General features: G+C 45.2%; 1 protein-coding gene across 2 annotated transcripts in view; it reads right to left on the bottom strand.

Annotated features, from left to right (window-relative positions):
• Positions 1 to 6,096: 6,096 nt before the first annotated feature.
• The window catches only part of LOC129820068 (endonuclease/exonuclease/phosphatase family domain-containing protein 1-like), a 29,383-nt gene continuing 17,014 nt past the window's right edge, over positions 6,097 to 18,465 (bottom strand). The window contains exons 3-7 of one of the 2 annotated variants that reach the window (XM_055876903.1): positions 10,943 to 11,053; positions 7,531 to 7,659; positions 7,211 to 7,355; positions 6,858 to 7,121; positions 6,097 to 6,618 (exon numbers count right to left, since the gene is read on the bottom strand). In XM_055876903.1, coding sequence (XP_055732878.1) covers positions 6,431 to 6,618; positions 6,858 to 7,121; positions 7,211 to 7,355; positions 7,531 to 7,659; positions 10,943 to 11,053 — 837 coding nt within the window. In that variant the 3' untranslated portion in view covers positions 6,097 to 6,430. The remainder of the gene's footprint in view (positions 6,619 to 6,857; positions 7,122 to 7,210; positions 7,356 to 7,530; positions 7,660 to 10,942; positions 11,054 to 18,465) is intronic. The other variant, XM_055876904.1, reaches the window with a different exon arrangement.

Raw genomic sequence — 18,465 nt, 5'->3', positions numbered from 1 at the left:
GACATGGGATTCGAAACCTCTGGTTACTGGCACGCTTCTCTAACCTCTGGTTACTGGCACGCTAAGAGGCTACATTCCATCCCTATCACTCAGATCAAGATTAATAAAAGTTAACAAATCAAACTCAGCGGGTTTCAAAAGATCACTTATATGAAAAACAGTCCCTCTTTCTGGCTTTTACAGAGCAGCTTTGATCTGCTAAATGTCACCATTGTCTGTCTGGTTGCAAAACAATAACAATTCAAGGAGGTTACTGTCCTCGGATGAGGTTATTACCCTGTTTTTCGTTCTGAATGTGAACGTGACCAGAGGCAGAGTGTAATGTGAACGTTACCAAAGGCAGAGTGTAATGTGAACGTGACTAGAGGCAGAGTGTAATGTGAACGTTACCAAAGGCAGAGTGTAATGTGAACGTGACCAGAGGCAGAGTGTAATGTGAACGTGACCAGAGGCAGAGTGTAATGTGAACGTGACTAGAGGCAGAGTGTATTGTGAACGTGACCAGAGGCAGAGTGTATTGTGAACGTGACCAGAGGCAGAGTGTAATGTGAACGTGACCAGAGGCAGAGTGTAATGTGAACGTGACCAGAGGCAGAGTGTAATGTGAACGTGACCAGAGGCAGAGTGTAATGTGAACGTGACCAGAGGCAGAGTGTAATGTGAACGTGACTAGAGGCAGAGTGTATTGTGAACGTGACCAGAGGCAGAGTGTAATGTGAACGTGACCAGAGGCAGAGTGTATTGTGAACGTGACCAGAGGCAGAGTGTATTGTGAACGTGACCAGAGGCAGAGTGTAATGTGAACGTGACTAGAGGCAGAGTGTAATGTGAACGTGACCAGAGGCAGAGTGTAATGTGAACGTGACCAGAGGCAGAGTGTAATGTGAACGTGACCAGAGGCAGAGTATAGAGACCCAGTCATCAGGGGCTTCATTTATAACATTTTATACTAAATATCTGCGTGCGCTATTTCTGAAAAGACTCCAAACGCACAAAAATATTGAGATTTAGAAACTTGGCTCACGCAATACATACCTGTTTCCCGTTATAACGCAGATCTGCTATAAAACTGTGCGCGCGTGAACGAGCATTTTATCTCCGTCTGAATAACGCCCTTAATGCACCTTCCATGGTTACAATAACGCTATTATTTGCTGTATACCTTGGATGTATCACAATGAAACCAAGCCAGTATATCTAAAGGAAATATAAAAGGCGAACATTTGTTGATGTCACAAGTTTACTGGAGAACTGAGACGAAGTAGAGACTCTGGACAGGGTGGATATTCGTATAATAAAAAGCAGTTTTATTCAGAGGTAAAAATATCTGATACAAGCGTGCATGGACTCGTTCATTCAGCTCGTAAGGAACCTGCAGACAGAGCCCAGATAACAGAAATACATAGACATTTTATACAGCACAGAAAGTAGGTTGAGTCTGGTAGATCTGGTTTTCTGGTTGGTCCTGATCAGATTGTTGTCTTCTCAGATTGGTCCTGATGAGCTGGGCGTCATCCTTCTGAGTCTTGCAGCAAAAGTTCTTTGTTACCAAATGTTCAGCTAAAACAGGAGATTAGGTGTGTGCGCAGATGTTCCTATCTTATCAGTGTTTATGAAATGTCTGTGCCAGCCCTCTGTCCTTGGGTATGTGTGGGTCTCAGTGTCTGCTCATGAGTTTGTGAGAAACCCTGTTTAGAAAGAAGTTAGTTATAACAACGTAATAGCAATATGCTTGTGTTATTTTAAATGGTATTTATTACACTTCATCAAATGTCTTTGGAGATGTTGGCAGAATGTATTTTTTTCCAGTGACATTTCTGTATCTGACCGTTTCTGAAACACAAAAACAATTGCAAATTGCTGTGGACCTGTTAACAGATCGTTTGAATTAAATAATGTTTTTGCATTTACTTTCTTCGGCACCTAATTACGCTGCACTGCCCCCGTCGATTACAGCAGGCCTAGTTACAGTTGAAGTCGGGAAGCTTACAGACACCTTAGCCAAATACATTTAAACTCAGTTTTTCACAATTCCTGACATTTAATCCGAGTAAAAATTCCCTGTTTTAGGTTGGTTAGGATCACCACTTTATTTTAAGAATGTGAAATGTCAGAATAATAGTAGAGAGAATTATTTATTTCAGCTTTTATTTCTTTCATCACATTCCCAGTGGGTCAGAAGTTTACATACATTCAATTCGTTTTTGGTAGCATTACCTATAAATTGTTTAACTTGGGTCAAACGTTTCAGGTAGCCTTCCACCAGCTTCCCACAATAAGTTGGGTGAATTTTGTCCCATTCCTTCTGACAGAGCTGGTGTAACTGAGTCAGGTTTGTTCGCACACGATTTTTCAGTTCTGCTCACACATTTTCTATAGGATTGAGGTCAGGGCTTTGTGATGGCCACTCCAATACCTTGACTTTGTTGTCCTTAAGCCATTTTGCCACAACTTTGCTATTCCATCTATTTTGTGAAGTGCACCAGACCCTCCTGCAGCAAAGCACCCCCACAACATGATGCTGCCACCCCCGTGCTTCACGGTTGGGATGGTTTTCTTCGGCTTGCAAGCCTCCCCCTTTTTCCTCCAAACATAAAGATGGTCATTATCGCCAAACAGTTATATTTTTGTTTCATCAAACCAGAAGACATTTCTCCAAAAAGTACAATATTTGTCCCCATGTGCAATTGCAAACCATAGTCTCGCTTTTTTATGCCGGTTTTGGAGCAGTGGCTTCTTCCTTGCTGAGCGGCCTTTCAGGTTATGTCGATATAGGACTCATTTTACTGTGGATATAGATACTTTTGTACCTTTTTCCTCCAGCATCTTCACAAGGTCCTTTGCTGTTGTTCTGGGATTGATTTGCACTTTTCGCACTAAAGTATGTTCATCTCTAGGAGACAGAACGTGTCTCCTTCCTGAGCTGTATGACGGCTGCGTGGTCCCATGGTGTTTATACTTGCGTACTATTGTTTGTACAGATGAACGTGGTACCTTCAGGCATTTGGAAATTGCTCCCAAGGATGAACCAGACCTGTGGAGGTCTACAATTTTTTTTCTGAGGTCTTGGCTGACTTCTGTTGATTTTCCCATGATGTCAAGCAAAGAGGCACTGAGTTTGAAGGTAGGCCTTGAAATACATCCACAGGTACACCTCCAATTGACTCAAATGATGTCAATTAGCCTATCAGAAGCTTCTAAAGCCATGACATAATTTTCTGGAATTTTCCAAGCTGTTTAAAGGCACAGTCAACTTAGTGTATGTAAACTTCAGACGCACTGGAATTGTGATACAGTGAATTATAAGTGAAATAATCTGTCTCTAAACAATTGTTGAAAAAATCACTTGTGTAATATACAAAGTAGATGTCCTAACCAACTTGCCAAAACTATAGTTTGTTAACAGGACATTTGTGGAGTGGTTGAAAAATGAGTTTTAATGACTCAAACATAAGTGTATGTAAATTTCCAACTTCAACTGTAGTTATTTTTCAAGAGGATTGCTTCATTTAGCGTAGCACTTTCTTGCAGCATCTTTTACAGCAAAGATATGTTATATTTGAGATTCTTCCAAGTAGCAACCCTTTGCCTTGATGACAGCTTTGCACACTCTTGGCATTCTCTCAACCAGCTTCATGAGGTAGTCACCTAGAATGCATTTCAATTAACAGGTGTGCCTTGTTAAAAGTTAATTTGTGGAATTTCTTTCCTTCTTAATGCATTTGAGCCAATCAGTTGTGTTGTGACAAGGTAGGGGTGGTATATAGAAGATAGCCTTATTTGGTAAAAGACCAAGTCCATATTATGGCAAGAACAGCTCAAATATGCAAAGAAAAATGACAGTCCATCATTACTTTAAGACATCAAGGTCAGTCAATCCGGAAACATTAACAACTTTGAAAGTTCCTTCAAGTGCAGTCTCAACTGGCTCTCACAAGGACCGCCACAGGAAAGGAAGACACAGAGTTACCTCTGCTGTAGAGGATGAGTTCATTAGAGTTACCAGCCTCAGATTGCAGCCCAAATAAATGCTTCACAGAGTTCAAGTCACAGACACATCTCAACATCAACTGTTCAGAGGAGACTGTGTGAATCAGGCCTTCATGTTCGAATTGCTGCAAAGAAACCACTACTAAATGACACCAATAAGAAGAAGAGACTTGCTTGGGACAAGAAACATAAGCGATGGACATTATCCTGGTGGAAATCTGTCCTTTTGTCTGATGAGTCCAAGTGTAAGATTTTTGGTTCCAACCGCCGTGTCTATGAGACACAGAGTAGGTGAACGGATGATGGAGGAGGAGGTGTGATGATGCTTTGCTGGTGACAATGTCAGTGATTTATTTAGAATTTAAGGCACACTTAACCAGCATGGCTACCACAGAATTCTGCAGCGACACGCCATCCCATCTGGTTTGCGCTTAGTAGGACTATCATATGTTTTTCAACAGGACAATGACCCAACACACCTCCAGGCTGTGTAAGGGCTATTTGACCAAGAAGGAGAGTGATGGTGTGCTGCGTCAGATGACCTGGCCTCCACAATCACCCGACCTCAACCCAAATGAGATGGTTTGGGAGGAGTTGGACCGCAGACTGAAGGAAAAGCAGCCAAGTGCTGAGCATATGTGGGAACTCCTTCAAGATTGTTGGAAAAGCGTTCCAGGTGAAGCTGGTTGAGAGAATGCCGAGAGTATGCAAAGCTGTCATCAAGGCAACGGGTGGCTACATTGTAGAATCTAAAGCATATATTTTGATTTGTTTAACACTTCAGTTACTATATGATTCCATGTGTTATTTCATAGTTTTTATGTCTTCACTATTATTCTACAATGTAGAAAATAGTAAAAAATAAAGAAAAACCCTTGAATGAGTAGGTGTATCCAAACTTTTGACTGGTACTAAATGAAATTGGTAAAACAGTATGTAAACATTATTAAAGTGACCAGTGATTCCATGTCTATATACGTACATAGGGCGGCAGCATCTTAGGTGCAGGGTTGAGTAACCGGGTGGTAGCCAGCTACTGACAGTGACTAGTTCAGGGCAGGGTACTGGGTGGAGGCCAGCTAGTGATGGCTATTTAAGATAGCTGTTTTTCAGTCTCCACTTTGATGCACTGGTACTGTCCACCTTTGGGATGATAGCGGGGTGAACAGCCCATGGCTCAGGTGGTTGATGTCCTTGATTATCTTTTTGGCCTTCCTGCGACATCAGGTGCTGTGGGTGTCCTGGAGGGCAGGCAGTTCACCTGGTGATGCGTTGTGCAGACCGCACCACCCTCTGGAGAGCCCTGCGTTTGCGGGCGGTGCAGTTGCCGTACCAGGAAGTGATATAGCCTGACAGGATGCTGTCAATGGTGCATCTGTAAACATTTTGTGAGGTACTTACCCAGAAAGACTCACAGCTGTAATCGCTGCCAAAGGTGATTAACATGTATTGACTCGTGTTCAACCCCCCTAATAAATAAAACCCTAATAAGATTAGGGTTTTATTTTTCATTTAAAAAGAAAACAGTATGTTGTGTAATTGACAAGAAATGACATTTAAATCTATTTTAATCCACATACTTTCTCCTCTCTCTACCACAGCAAATGTAGAAAACGTCAAGTGGTGTGAATACATTCTGAAGGCACTGTATACAGTAGTTCAGAGTTGTTTGTGTGTGTATGCATACACATACTGTATGCTATCTTCATCTGGTCAGACTGTGTTGAAAGGAGCTAGTAATTGGTTGCTGGGCTCCATGCCAATTTTCCTTGTTTCCTCACTTCCAAACACACACACACACACACACACACACACACACACACACACACACAGTGCCCACTTACACAATTTCATAGAACAGCTTTAAATGGCTTCAACAGCTAAGCTCCAACCTCCCATTTCACTATGACTTAAATGTACCAGTATTACTGTGCAGCAGTGTGCAAGCTATAAGCTACAGCCACTTTAGGTAGGTCACAGGCACACGTACAACAGAATCATGTGAAATTCACATTAGTTGTGTTTGCTTGTATCATATTGTATTGAACAAGCTAGGGCTCTGGTGGTTGGATCTCATATATAAGATCAGTCGACTGGACACAAAGGGAATGTCTATTCATTTCCTTTTATTTCATATACATATTAAAAATGTTTTTGGCACACTCATGTCTGTCTATAACATACATATATACACACACACCGCTTAAATGATTTACTCCAAATCAATGTCATGGTAGCCTCGACTGTACATTGATAAAGGAAACTAAAAAGGCAATCTCGGTGCTTCAATTCACATTCGTCAGGTAAATCCACCCGTTGATCCACTGCAAAACCAGACCAAAGCAGGATCCAGTCCAGAGCACAGTCAGGTCAATTTGACATGTCATGATGTCACAATCTCCCGCCACATCTGTATGTCCGTGGTGACCGCGAGTGGTCGTCACCGTTCGTGTTTCGACATACTTTCTCCTCTCTCTACCACGGCAACTCTGTTTCTCAGCTCCTTCAGCGCCACGTCCACAAAGAACTCGGCCATGACAGGACAATGGTCGGACGCCACCCCGCCCCATGACCAGTTGTCAGGTATCCAGGGGTTGGTCAGGCCCTCCCGCACCACCACGCAGTGACCTGCAGGGGGCAGCACATACATGGAGATACATTCAGGTCAGAGGTGAAACATTCAGATAAAATTCCTGGTGGCACTCAAATCACTCCATTGCCAAGCTCATCACAGTAACAGACATGCAAATCGAGCATTCATGTGCCAATGGTTAGATTGGTATCTTATTGCAGTGGGCATAACTAGAATGGTATGAATGCTACATATTCTGACACGCACAGTTACATCTGTAGACAGACAGACGTACCTGCGTAGATCTTCTTCAGTGACTTGCTGACCCAGATGTTGTCCAGACAGAGGGAGCCCTGGGGGAAGCGGGTGCTGATGTTGGTGAACATGTTGGGGGGCACCAGGGGGCTCAGCCGCTCCTTCCTCAGCTGGTCTAGCTCACTGCTCTGGGGGGAAAGGCCAAAGTCCCCCAACACCACCAGGCCCTTCTGAACTGTCACACAGAAACCACAGATGGACATTAGCCATGTAGCGACGTCAAATAACCGAATGCAATAACCCACTGAGGAAGAGAAAGAGGGTAAGAATAATGGAAGAGAAAGAAGACATATGTTTTGAAAAGACAGAATAGGGTGACCTTTAGCTACTGACCTTTCAGTGCCTTCTGGATACTAGAGGTCAGTCTGTGGGCCTTGACTTCCTCAGAGTGGTGGTTCCTAACGTTGGACTCCTCAGCCCCAGACACAGCCGGAGCTCTCATGTGGACATTGACCATCGTCAGCTCAGACGATCCAATCTAGTCACATATTAACCATTAACATTATTTTAGTCTCTCCGGCAGGACATTATATGGTTATAATGGTATTGATAGGGGCAATAAAATGAGTAATGCGTTCTGTTACAGTCATTTTATGATCATCATTTCAGCATAGGGAGATCCCACAAAACACACACACTCCCTGTTGACTTACATAAAAGTGGGCAAGATACGGCCGGGCGTGTTTCCCATTGCCGTTGACAACAGGACTCTCCAGGACGGAAGCATCTTTCAGGTCAATCCCAGAAGAGCTGTCCCACAGGAACCCAGAATAACTGACTCCCTGATGGGAGAGAGGACAACAGACAGACAGCAGTGAAGAAAGGAGACTAGTCAAACTTCCAGAAAACCCTTGAACCAGAATTGGAGTCAACTCCCAAAGCCTGAGCTCAGTCTCTATATCACTAGGGAGAAGGGGGGGGGCTAAGTGTTTCCTGATCTGCCCTCTCTAAATATAGAGAGCCTGGGGATGTCTGACCTGTATACTGTAGATGAAGGCATGGCTGTATCTTCAGTTCTCCTCTGTTAGTTAAATGAGATCTCACCTAGGGAAGTATAAGCCTCTCTGAGTTCTGGTGGGTCTGCCCCTGGGGCAGGAGGGGATCATGTGCTGGGGTAATGGGGGGGGGGGGGGGGGATTAACAGGAGGGTGAGACACGGTCAGCATCACAGACAGAGAGACAGACAGACACAGACAGACATGTGTCATAGATAATTAAGGCCAGAGAACAAGGCCAATGCAGCAGAGCCTCAGACAGATATGATACCCACTGGCTACATCCTCCTGCTGCTAATTCAATGGAGCTTTCTAAACCGTGTGCAGAAAGCAGACAAACACTTGCACAAAAAACCCGAATCAAATTGTACACACACACACCCCCCCAAAAGCCATTATAAAAACTAATCGAATCGTACACGGAGATCCTGCTCTATAGTGAACAGGTCAGAGCAGCAGCAGAAGAGTTATAGCTCCATTCCAGAGCATCTTCACAATACGGCTCCTTGACAAACTGCAGACGCTGACAGTGGCAGGACTAGGAGAGAGAGGCTTGACAGTGGCAGGACTAGGAGAGAGAGGCTTGACAGTGGCAGGACTAGGAGAGAGAGGCTTGACAGTGGCAGGACTAGGAGAGAGAGGCTTGACAGTGGCAGGACTAGGAGAGAGAGGCTTGACAGTGGCAGGACTAGGAGAGAGAGGCTTGACAGTGGCAGGACTAGGAGAGAGAGGCTTGACAGTGGCAGGACTAGGAGAGAGAGGCTTGACAGTGGCAGGACTAGGAGAGGGAGGCTGACAGTGGCAGGGAGGCTGACAGTGGCAGGGAGGCTGACAGTGGCAGGGAGGCTGACAGTGGCAGGGAGGCTGACAGTGGCAGGGAGGCTGACAGTGGCAGGGAGGCTGACAGTGGCAGGGAGGCTGACAGTGGCAGGGAGGCTGACAGTGGCAGGGAGGCTGACAGTGGCAGGGAGGCTGACAGTGGCAGGGAGGCTGACAGTGGCAGGGAGGCTGACAGTGGCAGGGAGGCTGACAGTGGCAGGGAGGCTGACAGTGGCAGGGAGGCTGACAGTGGCAGGGAGGCTGACAGTGGCAGGGAGGCTGACAGTGGCAGGGAGGCTGACAGTGGCAGGGAGGCTGACAGTGGCAGGGAGGCTGACAGTGGCAGGGAGGCTGACAGTGGCAGGGAGGCTGACAGTGGCAGGGAGGCTGACAGTGGCAGGGAGGCTGACAGTGGCAGGGAGGCTGACAGTGGCAGGGAGGCTGACAGTGGCAGGGAGGCTGACAGTGGCAGGGAGGCTGACAGTGGCAGGGAGGCTGACAGTGGCAGGGAGGCTGACAGTGGCAGGGAGGCTGACAGTGGCAGGGAGGCTGACAGTGGCAGGGAGGCTGACAGTGGCAGGGAGGCTGACAGTGGCAGGGAGGCTGACAGTGGCAGGGAGGCTGACAGTGGCAGGGAGGCTGACAGTGGCAGGGAGGCTGACAGTGGCAGGGAGGCTGACAGTGGCAGGGAGGCTGACAGTGGCAGGGAGGCTGACAGTGGCAGGGAGGCTGACAGTGGCAGGGAGGCTGACAGTGGCAGGGAGGCTGACAGTGGCAAGACTAGGAAAGGGAGGCTGACAGTGGCAGGGAGGCTGACAGTGGCAGGGAGGCTGACAGTGGCAGGGAGGCTGACAGTGGCAGGGAGGCTGACAGTGGCAGGGAGGCTGACAGTGGCAGGGAGGCTGACAGTGGCAGGGAGGCTGACAGTGGCAGGGAGGCTGACAGTGGCAGGGAGGCTGACAGTGGCAGGGAGGCTGACAGTGGCAGGGAGGCTGACAGTGGCAGGGAGGCTGACAGTGGCAAGACTAGGAAAGGGAGGCTGGGAGGGCTAGAAGGCTGACAGTGGCAGGAAGGCTGACAGTGGCAGGACTAGGAGAGGGAGGCTGGAAGGCTGACAGTGGCAGGACTATGAGAGGGAGGGATTTCATGCTGACAGCACTAGAGGTCAGAGGGGAGGACAGGGCTGGGAGGCTGACAGTACTTGAGGTCAGAGGGGAGGACAGGGCTGGGAGGCTGACAGGACTAGAGGTCAGAGGGGAGGACAGGGCTGGGAGGCTGACAGTACTTGAGGTCAGAGGGGAGGGCAGGGCTGGGAGGCTGACAATACTTGAGGACAGGGCTGGGAGGCTGACAGTACTTGAGGTCAGAGGGAGGACAGGGCTGGGAGGCTGACAGTACTTGAGGTCAGAGGGGAGGACAGGGCTGGGAGGCTGACAGCACTAGAGGTCAGAGGGGAGGACAGGGCTGGGAGGCTGACAGCACTAGAGGTCAGAGGGGAGGACAGGGCTGGGAGGCTGACAGTACTTGAGGTCAGAGGGGAGGACAGGGCTGGGAGGCTGACAGTACTAGAGGTCAGAGGGGAGGACAGGGCTGGGAGGCTGACAGTACTTGAGGTCAGAGGGGAGGACTAGGAGGGATGGTTGACTGAACCCCCTCCACATTATCTGTACTATCCATCTTACTTGACAGGAGCCATCAGGCACAGAGACACAGAATAAAGCTCAAGTTTACTTCAAGGGTCAATTTCAAGACTGGCTTCCTCGGAGATTAAACACTGCTTTCTAGTCCCTGTGGTGTTTGGGAAGACAGAGTGTGTGTGCCCTCAGAGATTCTTTATGGTGTTGGACAGACATTATGGGAACAGAAAGCACCTCTCTAAGGGTCCCATAAATCAACCAGCTTTAAATCATACTGTACTAGACCATCTGACCTTTGACCACTACAGCAAGCCTTCGATCAAGGGATCTATTGTGCTACATCTGGTCACTGTTAACAGACCCTTAGTAGAGAGGTTATGTTTGAGCGTAAAGGGTTAGCACATTTTTCAGTAATAATGTCTGTTTACTTCTGGGCTGTGTGAACTAATTGAGATGGGTGGTCTGTTTCAGATGGGACGTGAGATTGTAAGAGGGGCTGGGGTGGAAGAAACAGAGCGGGAGAGAGACGGAAAGAGAGAGAGAGGGGGAGAGCAGCAAGAAAGACAGAGAGAAGAAAATAGTTTTTCGTGCAGTGAGGTCATCAGTATCCTTACCTTGTTGGACAGTCCTGTGGGTTTCTCAGAGACGGTACTCTTCCAGACCCCCCGTGGTCCTCTCCACTTCCTCACGCTGTCCAACGAGCCCTGGTTCAGTTCCACACAGAACTACAACACAATAGAGGGGTTTGTATTATTACACAACACCAGACTGGACAGAAGACCATAGAAATAGTGTAGTAGTCATTCAGTCATTCTATTTCTATGCAGTGGGCAATGCAATGGATGTAGGGGGCATGTTACACAGCAGCTGACTGGACATAGCAGTAGTAGATCACAACTACTGTCAACACACTATTTTTGTCTCTGCGTTTATTTATCCGCTACAATCTGCTTTTAAAATAGCCACAGCAGATATTGAACAACTTGAAATTAGCACCGTTTATGGTATGAAGTGAAATGACTCGTCAAATGATACCTTTTGAAATGACCTAAAATAGTACCATATGATTTGTAAAGAGAAAAAAAGTGACCAAATGTCTTTTAGTGTGCAACAGACACCAGCAGTGTTGTAATGTGAAAGGTCACTGAAGAAGTTGGCAGTGATGGAGAAGAGAACTTGGTTTTGAGACAGTCTGTCTTGCATTCCTTGACTGACCTGCTACCAGGTCCCAAAGGGAGAGCTTCCCTATGGGTGCATAAGAAGAGGGTCCCTTCCCTCTTACCTCACCCCCACCCCGCTCAGGGAGCGTGTTGAAGACAGTGACATGAATTAACCTATAGCACAGCTGTCATTTCCACTCACTTCCCTGTCTTCCTGTTCAGAGAGAAAGAAACACATCAGCAACTGTCATTGATCAGGTCAGTCCCCTGTCTCTCATACTGCTCCTATTGTCAGTCTGACCACTTTCTCCTACTAAGGGGTGTGTCCTCATACTGTCTGCTAATACCATCTCTCTGACTGGGGAAGGGAAAGCTACCTTTACCAGTGACTATCACCAATAAATACCCAATCATTCTCTCCTGCAGGCCCTATAATAATGTCAAGCACCAACTCAAGCTGACACAGTGCCAAGCAGCCTATAATAAAGGACGCTAATAACATTTCAAAATGGCAGCCGGTAGAAAACAAACAATTTAATATCGTCATGACGCCTGGATCCGGCAGAAGCGGAGAGAGATGAGGATGGATGGAAGGCAGCTATTCCTAGGTTGAACAAACCCACAGCCATAATTCAACCAGTGATGAACCAAGACGTGGGTATAGAGGCGGCCTTGGCACAGCTCCCAAAACCTGTGTGTGTGTGTGTGTGTGCGCGCGTGCTACAGATATTTCTTACACCCAGTACCAGTCAAAAGTTGAGACACCTACTCATTCCAGGGGTTCTTTATTCTGACTATTTTCTACATTATGGAATCATATTTAAGACATCAAAACTATGAAATAACACATGGAATAATGTAGTAACCAAAGAAAAAAACGTTAAATATATTTTTAATATTTCTTTTAGATTCTTCAAAGTAGCCACCCTTTGCCTTGACAGCTTTGCACACTCTTGGCATTCTCTCAACCAGCTTCATGAGGTAGTCACCTGGAATGCTTTCCCAACAGTCTTGAAGGAGTTCCCATATATGCTTAGCACTTGTTTCCTTCACTTTGCGGTCCAACTCATCCCAAACCATCTCAATTGAGTTGAAGTCAGGTGATTGTGGAGGCCAGGTCATCTGATGCAGCACCATCACTCTGCTTCTTGGTCAAATAGCCCTTACACAGTCTGGAGGTGTGTTAGGTCATTGTCTTGTTGAAAAACAAAATGATAGTCCCACTAAGCGCAAACCAGATGGGATGGCGTATCGCTGCAGAATGCTCTGGTAGCCATGCTGGTTAAGTGTGCCTTAAATTCTAAATAAATCACTGACATTGTCACCAGCAAAGCACCATCACACCTCCTCCTCCATCATCCGTTCACCTACTCTGTGTCTCACAGGCACGGCGGTTGGAACCAAAAATCTTACATTTGGACTCATCAGACCAAAGGACAGATTTTCACCAGGATAATGTCCATCGCTTATGTTTCTTGGCACAAGCAAGTCTCTTCTTATTGGTGTCGTTTAGTAATGTAATCTTTGTAGCAATTCACTCTGAACAGTTGATGTTGAGATGTGTCTTACTTGGAACTCTGAAGCATTTATTGGGCTGCAATCTGAGGTGCAGTTAGTTGCTGATTTCTGAGGCTAGTAACTAATGAACTTATCCTCTGCAGCAGAGGTAACTGAGTATTCCTTTCCTGTGGCGGTCCTCATGAGAGCCAGTTTCATCATAGCACTTGATGGTTTTTGCAACTGCACTTGAAGTTCTTGAAATGTTCCGGATTGACTGACCTTCATGTCTTAAAGTAATGATGGACTGTCGTCTCTTTGCTTATTTGATCGCTTCTTGCCATAACATGGACTTGGTATTTTACCAAATAGGGCTATCTTCTGTAAACCACCCATACCTTGTCACAACACAACTGATTGGCTCTAACGCATTAAGGAAAGAAATTTCACAAATTAACTTTTAAGGCACAACTGTTAATTGAAATGCATTCCAGGTGACTACCTCATGAAGCTTGTTGAGAGAATGCCAAGAGTGTGCAAAGATGTCATCAAGGCAAAGGGTGGCTATTTGAAGAATCTCAAATTTAAAATATATTTAGATTTGTTTAAAACTTTTTTGGTTTCTACATGATTCCATATGTTATTTCATAGTTGATGTCTTCACTTTATTATACAATGTAGAAAACAGTAAAAAATTAAGAAACACCCTTGAATGAGTAGGTGTGTCCAAACTTTTGACTGGTACTGTGTGTGTGTAATCACCTAGCTAGCACATAGATGGAGATAGCCATATACAGTAAACTAAATGTTTTATCCCGGGAAAAAATGGAGTAAAATCTTTCAATTCCGTAAATGTAATTATCTAATTGAAGTTGATCGGTGATGATCAATACTGTGAATGGGGGCCATAACATTATTTCGGGTCACCATGGAGACCACAGATGTGTAGTGCAGTAAATAGTGAGGCGCTGTGAAGTATTTCTTAATCTCTCCTGAATGTGTTTATTGTGAATATAATTGGTTCGGAAAACAATAACAGGTTACTCCCTACAACCACAGGCAGACTGACAGTCCATTTCTCCAGCTCAGTTATTGTTCCTCAGTCTCTACTCTGCAGCAACGTCTGAAACATGAGTAGACAACATTCACACACTCAGAAGGGTTGGGATTCAAAGCATAACAGTTCAGATTTTCCAAACCCTGTCGATTTGTTGTTTCTAACCGATATGCTGCTACTGACGTAGATTTCCAGTGGCCAGAATCCTCTTGGTATGGATAACAGTCCAGATGGCTGGCTGACACACACACACACACACACACACACACACACACACACACACACACACACACACACACACACACACACACACACACACACACACACACACACACACACACACACACTTCCAGGCAGGCTTGTTTTAGCAGCAGTGAGTAAGAGGAAATAAAGCTTTATTTCCAATCATTACAAGTTTTAATGGAAATAAGGAATCATCGCTGTGGCAAATATATACATGTCCATTGCCCACCATGTTGCGTCAATAGATAATATAAGTAATAGTAGATAATATAGGTATGAGGGAAATAATACAAAGGAATTGTGTAGGAGTGTGAAACGGGAAGAGAGAAATTGTGGGTGTATATTAGTGTGTGTGAGAGTGAAATGGTAAATAGTGTGGGTGTGTGTTGTGATGTAACCAACTTGCTAGATGATGGCTACCCCACCATGTTACTCTACTCCTGATGATGGCTACCCCAGCATGTTACTCTACTCCTGATGATGGCTACCCCAGCATGTTACTCTACTCCTGATGATGGCTACCCCACCATGTTACTCTACTCCTGATGATGGCTACCCCACCATGTTACTCTACTCCTGATGATGGCTACCCCACCATGTTACTCTACTCCTGATGATGGCTACCCCACCATGTTACTCTACTCCTGCATGTTGTTTAAGCTACCTCTGGGTCAGGTTTAACCCAGGGTTATGGATAACATAAGAAAATGTGTGTGTGAGTGAAAGTCCCTACTGTCAGTCAGAATCAGCCCTAATGTCACTCAGGTGGGCAAAGTCAAGGGGTTTGAACTTCAAACTAGCGAAGGCTGGTAAACAACTAGAATAAGACAAAGACTGATATTTTGGGAGAAAAGACTCCTCATCGCTCAGTGATTCACCAAACCACAGAAGGTTTCTTAGCTACAAAACAGGGGGAAAAAGTGACTAATACTGCTTCACGTGCTTAGAGTGACTAAACAGTGAAAAATGTCAACTGTTAGTAAACATAGCAACTCAAACTGTTGGTTTAGTCAGTGTGTGGTGCATGATGCAGCATCACAGATGTAGACCTTAGATGTGTTGACCATATAGAGATTAAAGGTAAACATTATGGGGGGCTGGTCTAGTGGTAGTGTTGCCGTCCCTGAAGCACATGTTGTCCTGGAGGCCAGTTCAATCCCCCGTTCCACCACTCACTTTATCCCTCTCATTCATCTCCCCATCTCATTTTCAAATCTTTATCGGTCAATGTTCTTGACACAAATCAGTGCGCCTGGCACCTACTACCATACCCCATTCAAAAGGCACTTAAATCTGTTGTCTTTCCCATTCACCCTCTGAATGGCACACATACAGCATCCATGTCTCTATTGTCTCAAGGCTTAAAACTCCTTCTTTAACCTGTCTCCTCCCCTTCCTCTACATTGAAGTGGATTTAACAGGTGATATCAATATGGGATCATAGCTTTCACCTGGATTCACCTGATCAGTCTGTTATTGAAAGATTAGGTTCCGTTAATGTTTGTACACTCAGTGTATGTATTTTGACATTTTAATGTTACTCCCATGTAGGCCTGTATTTACAGTTATATATTGTGTTGTATTATCATGGGGGGAACTCTCCACTGCAAGTTATGAAACCAGAAAAGGTCATTTCAGTTTTTGAATTTTACGGAATATTCCAAGTCGTGAAATTCCAGTGGGAAGTGAAATCTCTACAGGGAGTTGAGGAATGGAGGGGAAAGACAAGGAAGACCGGTGTGATGTTGGAGTCGTGATTGAGACCATTTCTGGGAGCTTGAGGAGCTTGTGGGTTTGGACATAATGGTTCTGATTTCACACTCACACTTCGTGACTCACTGGCTGCCTGTACTACAGCGATAGAGGGAGGGAATATTTTATCTGTAGAAGATGAGGAAAGAGAAAGAACGAGATGGATCATTTCTCTTTATAAAGCATCCTCCAATCCAGCTCTCTTCTCTGCCTTAGCAAATAATATCTTCCTCTCACCTCCATTCTCTCTCTCCTTTCCTCTTCAGAGAGGAGCTTTCACTCTATAACTCTCTCTCGCTCTCTGAGAGACAGCAGCTCTGCTCTGTCGACCTAGTTCTCTCCCCGGGAGCGCCTCACATTCACATCACATACTGTACCAGACAGACTGACAGACGGGCGGCTCATCTCTCTCATCCCAAACAACTCCTACAGCTGTTACTAAAAGTCTGCTCCAGCACTGATATAAACATTATAAACTGGGTGGTTCGAGCCGTGAATGCTGATTGGCTGACAGCCAATTTTGGTATATCAAAACATGTTTTTTTACTGGTCTAATTATTTTGGTGAACAGTTTATAATAGCAATAAGGCACCTCGGGGGTTTGTCGTATATGGCTTTGTGTCGTGCCTAAGAACTGCCCGTAGCTGTGGTATATTGGCCATATACCAAACCCCCTCGGGCCTTATTACTTAAATATAATTTACAGACACTGGCTTAGGACCTAGACACGGTTCATAATAATCTCCAATGCCAACATATAGTGTCTTCTGAAAATATTCAGACCCCTGGACTTTTTCCACATTTTGTTACAGCCTTATTCTAAAATTGCTTAAATAACACAAAATCCCCAGCAATCTACATAGAATACCCCAAACGACAAAGTGAAAACAGGTTTTTAGACATTTTTGTAAATGCAATAAGACCATTTCCTATGAGACTCGAAATTCAGGTGCATCCGTTTCCATTAATCATTGTTAAATGTTTCTACAACTTGATTGGAGTCCACCCGTGGGAAATTCAATTGATTGGACATGATTTGGAAAGGCACACCTCTCTAGATAAGGTCCCACGTTGACAATGCATGTCAGAGCAAAAACCAAGCCATGAGATGGAAGGAACTGTCCGTAGAGCTCCAAGACAGGATTGTGTCGAGGCACAGGTCTGGGGAACCATTTCGGCAGCACTTCTTCCATTTAAGAATGATGGAGGCCACTGTGGTCTTGGGGCCCTTCAATGCTGCAGAGATATTTTGGTACCCTTCCCCAGATCTGTGCCTCGACACAATCCTGTCCCGGAGCTCTACAGACAATTCCGTCAACCTCATGGCTTTGTTCTATCTTGGATATGTGCTATAGCATTATGCTGTGGGAATGTTTTTCGGCTGGGACTGGGAGACTAGTCAGGATCAAGGCAAAGATGAACAGAGCAAAGTACAGCAAGATCCTTGATGAAAACCTGCTCCAGAGTCCTCAGGACCTAAGACTGGGGCAAAGGTTTTACCGTCCAACAGGACACAGAGTCTAAGCACACAGCCAAGACATCGCAGGAGTGGCTTCGGGACAAGTCTCTGAATGTCCTTGAGTGGCCCAGCCAGAGCCCGGACTTGAACATCTCTGGGGAGACCTGAAAATAGCAGTGCAGCAACTCTTCACATCCAACCTGATAGAGCTTAAGAGGATCTGCAGAGAATAATGGGAGAAACTCCTCAAATACAGATGTGCCAAGCTTGTAGCGTCATACTCGAGTGGCGCAGCAATCTGAGGCACTGCGTCTGTTTCGAATCCAGGCTGTATCACAACCGGCCGTGATTAGGAGTCCCATAGGGCGGCGCACAATTGGCCCAGCGTCGTCCGGGTTTGGCCGGGGCAGGCCGTCATTGTAAATAAGAATTTGTTCTTGACTGACTTGCCTAGTTAAATAAAGGTTAAATTTTAAAAAGTTTCAATTAAATACCAAAGAAAACTCAAGGCTGTAATCACTGCCAAATGTGCTTCAACATAGTACTGAGTAAAGGGTCTGAATACTTATGTTAATGTAATATTTCAGGTTTCTATTTTTTATAAATTAGCAAAATTGTTTAAAAAAACGTTTTTGCTTTGTCATTATGGGGTATTGTGTATAGATTGATGACGGAAAAAAATACATTTAATCAATTTTAGAATAACATTGTGTGTCGATTGATGTTATGTTAACATTACATGAATAAATGTGGAAAAAGTCAAGGGGTCTGAATACTTTCTGAAACGCATTGTATACTTGTGAACACACAAATGATCTTCAGACTAGATCTGACATCTATATATCTATTTAACTAATTGAGTGCATGTTCACCAGACAGTCTCATATTGCTTCATTATCGTACATCAGGCAGTCCTTAGAGAGGACATTCTCTGACTCTGTCCACAGCTACATTATCCTAACCTCATGA

The sequence above is a fragment of the Salvelinus fontinalis genome, chromosome 22 (assembly GCF_029448725.1).
Source record: "Salvelinus fontinalis isolate EN_2023a chromosome 22, ASM2944872v1, whole genome shotgun sequence".
NCBI lineage: Eukaryota > Metazoa > Chordata > Actinopteri > Salmoniformes > Salmonidae > Salvelinus > Salvelinus fontinalis.
Note: the sequence above shows the minus strand (reverse complement) of the source record. Positions and strands in the feature narration are given on the sequence as shown.